At 60.0% G+C, this 5196-nt stretch overlaps 1 protein-coding gene across 1 annotated transcript in view; it reads left to right on the top strand.

Moving 5' to 3' along the window:
* The window catches only part of CAPN1 (calpain 1, (mu/I) large subunit), a gene marked incomplete at its 5' end in the record, with an annotated part of 9031 nt that overhangs the window by 2841 nt on the left and 994 nt on the right, over positions 1 to 5196 (top strand). The window contains 14 exons of the mRNA XM_010148155.1: positions 4 to 153; positions 686 to 769; positions 856 to 941; positions 1014 to 1088; positions 1497 to 1657; positions 1738 to 1907; positions 2123 to 2134; positions 2395 to 2606; positions 2730 to 2769; positions 3074 to 3139; positions 3468 to 3525; positions 3623 to 3687; positions 4628 to 4696; positions 4827 to 4905. Of these exons, the coding sequence (XP_010146457.1) occupies positions 4 to 153; positions 686 to 769; positions 856 to 941; positions 1014 to 1088; positions 1497 to 1657; positions 1738 to 1907; positions 2123 to 2134; positions 2395 to 2606; positions 2730 to 2769; positions 3074 to 3139; positions 3468 to 3525; positions 3623 to 3687; positions 4628 to 4696; positions 4827 to 4905 (1327 nt within the window). The remainder of the gene's footprint in view (positions 1 to 3; positions 154 to 685; positions 770 to 855; positions 942 to 1013; positions 1089 to 1496; positions 1658 to 1737; positions 1908 to 2122; positions 2135 to 2394; positions 2607 to 2729; positions 2770 to 3073; positions 3140 to 3467; positions 3526 to 3622; positions 3688 to 4627; positions 4697 to 4826; positions 4906 to 5196) is intronic.

The raw sequence follows: 5196 nt of genomic DNA, 5'->3' as shown, positions 1-5196 counted from the left end.
GAGGCGCTCTCGGGGGGCAGCACCACCGAGGGCTTCGAGGACTTCACTGGCGGTGTGGCGGAGATGTACGACCTCAAGCGTCCGCCGCGCAACATGGGCCACATCATCCGCAAGGCGCTGGAGAGGGGGTCCCTGCTGGGCTGCTCCATCGACGTGAGTGGTGAATCGCAGCCTGGGATTGTGTCAGCAGTCCCCTCGCTGGGACGCCTTGCGGGAGGTTACTTCTTTCCCCTTGTAGCAGAGCGCCCTTCCCAGAGCCAGCGTGGTAGCCCTGGGGCGCAGCGAGTGGGGCTGCAGCCCAGCCACTGGGAACAGGCTCCTTTGGATGGGTTCTTCATCCGTTCCCTCTCATGAAATCCTTTTCTTACTTTCCAAAGTTTGGGTGGTTCCCTGATGGATCTCTGGGGCCTTCTGGCTGCGAAACTGTCTCTACATTGTCCTCAGTCAGCAGCCCCTGAGGGTGCTGGAGGGTGCTGGCCTGATGGATCTGTGGGGCCTTCTGGCTGCGAACCTGTCTCTACATTGTCCTCAGCCAGCAGCCCCTGAGCGGAGGGTGCTGGTACCTGCTGCTTCTCTTGGCTGGAGCAGAGCAAACGAAGGGAAGCTCTCCGCGTGGAGGGAAGGGGTAGGGATAGGACTACATCAATTTAATCATATTCACGTGAGCTTTGCACATTCTTCTCAGATCACAAGTGCCTTTGATATGGAAGCGGTGACCTTCAAGAAGCTGGTGAAGGGCCACGCCTATTCTGTCACAGCCTTCAGAGACGTGAGTTGGCTATGTGGGATTTCAGTAGCAATAATATAGCCTGGCCGGTGGCCTGGGCTCAACCTCCTTTGCTTGGTGGCCGGCAGGTGAACTACCGGGGTCAGCAGGAGCAGCTCATCCGCATCAGGAACCCCTGGGGTCAGGTGGAGTGGACCGGAGCCTGGAGCGATGGGTGAGTTGGGCAGATGGGACTCAGTTCACCTTCAGTACCGCTCATCTAATTGTCTCTTTCCTGTTACTCCAGCTCCTCTGAGTGGAACTACATTGACCCTGATGACAGGGAAGAGCTGCAGCTGAAGATGGAGGATGGAGAGTTCTGGTGAGTGCCAGAGCAAAGTGCTGCTCTCCCTCAGGAGCTGCCAGCCTGGGAAGGAGCAAAGTAGCTGAGGAGAGATCCCGTGGTCCTGCTTCACCTGAAACACATGACCTGCCTTTATGAGCTGCGTTTCCAGCACTGGAGAGCCTGCTGGCATTTTCTCATCTCAGCTAGTTAATAATTTTCCTCCCTTCAAGAATATACAGCCCAACTAAATGCAAAATAAAAACCTAGGAAGGGTAAACATTCCTTCTTCCCCAAACCCAGCAGCGGCCCTTAAATGAGCTGCAACTGCTCAGGGTAAAAGTTCTTGCTGTCACTTAATTCTCCCAAAGCATTGGCTGTGTCTGGAGCTGCTTGCACTCTCCTCCCTGTCCTCCAGCAGCCTCAGCCTCTGTCTGCCTCCTGCAGGATGTCTTTCCGGGACTTCATGAGGGAGTTCTCCAGGCTGGAGATCTGCAACCTGACCCCCGATGCCCTCACCAAGGATGAACTCAGCCGGTGGCACACACAGGTGTTTGAGGGGACGTGGCGCCGGGGCAGCACTGCCGGGGGCTGCAGGAATCACCCAGGTACCTCTCCCCTCCGGCATCTCCGCTCTCAGCAGCGCGATTGAGCTGGGTGTCTCATCCATGTGTTCTCTTCCTCCTAGCCACCTTCTGGATCAACCCTCAGTTTAAAATCAAGCTGCTGGAAGAGGATGACGACCCCGGGGACGACGAGGTGGCCTGCAGCTTCCTGGTGGCTCTGATGCAGAAGCACCGACGGCGGGAGCGGCGAGTGGGGGGTGACATGCACACCATCGGCTTCGCCGTCTACGAGGTAACCCCTGCCCGCCTCGATGCTGCTTACTTGGGACCAGCTCAGCCCTGCCAGTCCCACCTGGACCTGGCCTCACGGTCCTCAAGGAAACCTTTCCCACCTGCTTTGGCTGGCGTGTGGGTTTACATCCCCTGTGCCGTGCTCCCCGGGCGGTAAGGGAAAGGGGCAGGTACTGGGATTCTGATGTTTTTTTCCCTTTTCTCTCTTCCTTGCAGGTTCCTGAGGAGGTATGTCCTGAGCCACCGGGGCCTACCCACTCTTGGAGAGGAGCACAAGAGCGGGCAGGAACGGGAGCACACATGTGCACCCCGTGGGGTGGGAGCTCCCACCCCGCCGGCAGTGACGAGGGTGGTGCTGGGCACCTCCCCACGGGAGGGATGGCAGGGCAGGGGTGTCCTGCCCAGCAGGGCTGGCTCTGGTCTCACTGCTCCTTGTGGGTCCCCCCTCGCTGAGGGGCTGTGCTCCACAAGCGCGTTCGTTCCCCCAGGCCCAGGGCAGCCAGAACGTGCACTTGAAGAAGGACTTCTTCTTGCGAAACCAGTCGCGGGCACGGTCTGAGACCTTCATCAACCTGCGGGAGGTGAGCAACCAGATCCGGCTGCCCCCCGGCGAGTACATCGTTGTGCCCTCCACCTTTGAGCCGCACAAGGAGGCCGACTTCGTCCTGCGGGTCTTCACCGAGAAGCAGTCGGACACGGCGTGAGTCCCTGTCTGGCCAGGGGACGCCCTGCGCCTGGGCGCGGTGGGACGTTGCCCCGCTGCCGGCAGCCTGCTGGCCGGGGACCTTGCTCATCGCTTTGGTTTCCTCTTGTCTGTCCCCAGGGAGCTGGACGAGGAGATCTCGGCAGATCTGGCAGATGAGGTAGGAGCCGCTGCTTTGGGTCGGGTGATGTCGAGGGTCCGGGTCCGCCGCTTTGGTTCGGTTGCTGCCGAGGCTCTGAGGCTTGGGAAAAGGGAGCTGCAGGCAGGAGGGGGCTGCCTGGATTTGGGATGTGCCAGTGGCTGGAGAGGGGCTGGCAGGGTTGAGGTGACGGGGATGTGGAAAGTAACGAAAATGAGAAGAAGCAGGAAGAGCTTCCCTTCCAGTTTGGGTTTGCTGAGAATGGGAGGCAGGGCAGAGCCTGGGCTTGGCCACTAACCTCTTCTTCTGGCCTGCGTCACCCCAGGAGGAAATAACCGAGGATGACATAGAGGACGGCTTCAAGAGCATGTTCCAGCAGCTGGCAGGGGAGGTGGGTACGGCTGCGCCAAGTCCTGCCCTGCCTGGGGACGAGACCCTTGGCCACGAGAGCTCCAACCCACCCCACACTTGCTCAGTCCAATCCTGCAGACAAGCCTCTGCCGCGGCTCAGCCCAGCCGCCCTCTGGGGTGGTGTGATGGGAGCAGATTTGGGGAAGGGGCATCCAGCAGTGGCTCAGACCCTTCTGAGCATGCGGGAAATGCAGTGGCACCCTGATGTTCTGTCACTAAGGCAGAGGTGTTTAGGCAGGAGGCGGAGAATGGCCACAAGTGGGGTGGAGAGCAGGCAAGGGGCGCTGCTAACTCTGCTCCTGCTGCAGGACATGGAAATCAGCATCTTCGAGCTGCGGACGATTCTGAACAGAGTCATCGCCAGACGTAAGTGCTGCCCTTCCCATCCCTTGCTCCCCGTGGCCCAGGCTGCTCAGCAGGTCAGGTTTTGATGCACGTGCTCAACCTCCTTCTTCCTCCCCAGACAAAGATCTGAAGACAGATGGGTTCAGCCTGGACTCCTGCCGCAACATGGTCAACCTGATGGATGTATCCTCTTGGCGCTGCGGGCAGGAGCCGGTTTCCCTGGTGCTCAGCCAGCCGGCAGCGAGACTTCTGGTGCTCAGCTGGCCGGCAGCGAAACTTCTCCATGGGATCTGGGGCTTGGCTCGCCAGCTGTGCTGAGGGTGTTCAGCCATGGGAAGGGAGGAAGGAAGGGGTCCTTGTGGCTTCAGGGACACCTGCCCTACACCCCTGGGCTTTAGCAGCAGGTGTTTTGGAAAGGGCCATCAGCTTCCCCGCTTGCTTTGGACCCTGGCTCCACCGCCAGAAGCCCAGCCCAGAATCGCTCGCGCCTTCAACCTTTCCCTCCAGGAGGAATCATAGAGTCCTCCTTGGAATGGTTTGGGCTGGAACGGACCTTAAAGCCCATCTAGTTCCAACCCCCTGCCATGGGCAGGGACACCTTCCCCTAGACCAGGTTGCTCAAAGCCTCATCCAGCCTGGCCTTGAACACTTCCAGGGATGGGGCATCCACAGCTTCTCTGGGCAACCTGTTCCAGTGCCTCACCATCCTGTGCTTCCCTTCCCTGCAGGCTCCCCAGCTTGACATGGCATGATGCCACCCAGCCTTCCAGGTGCTCCTGGAAGGGAATGAGGGATGTTGGGCTTCTTTCCCCACAAAGATGCCCCGCAGCATCCCCTTTTGCCAGCTTTGCTCCGGGACACCTCAGCGATGTGCTTCCTCCGGCAGCAGCACAGCTGCTCCCTGGGGGTGGCATGGCAGCCAGCTGAAGCATTGCACTTCCCCCGCTGGGTTGCAGGCTCTGGAATCTTGATGCTGCAGGAGAGGGAGGGGAAGTTGGGGAGGAGAATCGGGCAGGCCAAGTGTGGCCAGGCTTTTCTCGCCTGGGGTGGGTGGGATCTGATGGCTTTGCCTTTACACCACCCCCTTTGCTGGCTGCTTTCTCCTTGACCCTCTGCTCCTCAGAAAGATGGCAGTGCCCGCCTCGGGCTGGTGGAGTTCCAGATCCTGTGGAACAAGATCCGGAGCTGGCTGGTGAGGAGGAGCGGGGGGCGTGGCGCACTGCACAGGGGTAGCACCCCTCCTGGGGCAGCAAGTGGGGGCACAGCTGGGCTGGAGGCCATGGGAGAGCCTGCCCTTCACACCTTCGGGGATGTTTTTGCAGACGATCTTCCGCCAGCACGACCTGGATAAGTCGGGCACCATGAGCTCCTATGAGATGCGCATGGCTCTGGAGTCAGCTGGTAGGTCTGGAGAAGGAGGGACTGGGCCAGGGGCTGGGGAGGGCGCTCCTGCTGTTGGACCCCTGTCCCAGGTGGCTGGAGAAGGGTGAAATCAGCCTATATTGCATGCTTGGAGCCAACCTGCCATGGTAGTGAGATGTAGCCCATGTCCATCCCAGCTGTGCCAAGCGCTGGAGCCTTGGAGTTAGGGATGCACAGGAGTGGATCCCAGCCTCTGTCCTGCCCTAAAGTGCAGGGCCCCGTCCTGGCAAACCAGAGGCTGAGGGTGGGAGGGGTCAGTGAGCTAGTTAG

This window comes from Eurypyga helias, unplaced genomic scaffold (genome assembly GCF_000690775.1).
Source record: "Eurypyga helias isolate BGI_N326 unplaced genomic scaffold, ASM69077v1 scaffold14703, whole genome shotgun sequence".
NCBI lineage: Eukaryota > Metazoa > Chordata > Aves > Eurypygiformes > Eurypygidae > Eurypyga > Eurypyga helias.
Note: the sequence above shows the minus strand (reverse complement) of the source record. Positions and strands in the feature narration are given on the sequence as shown.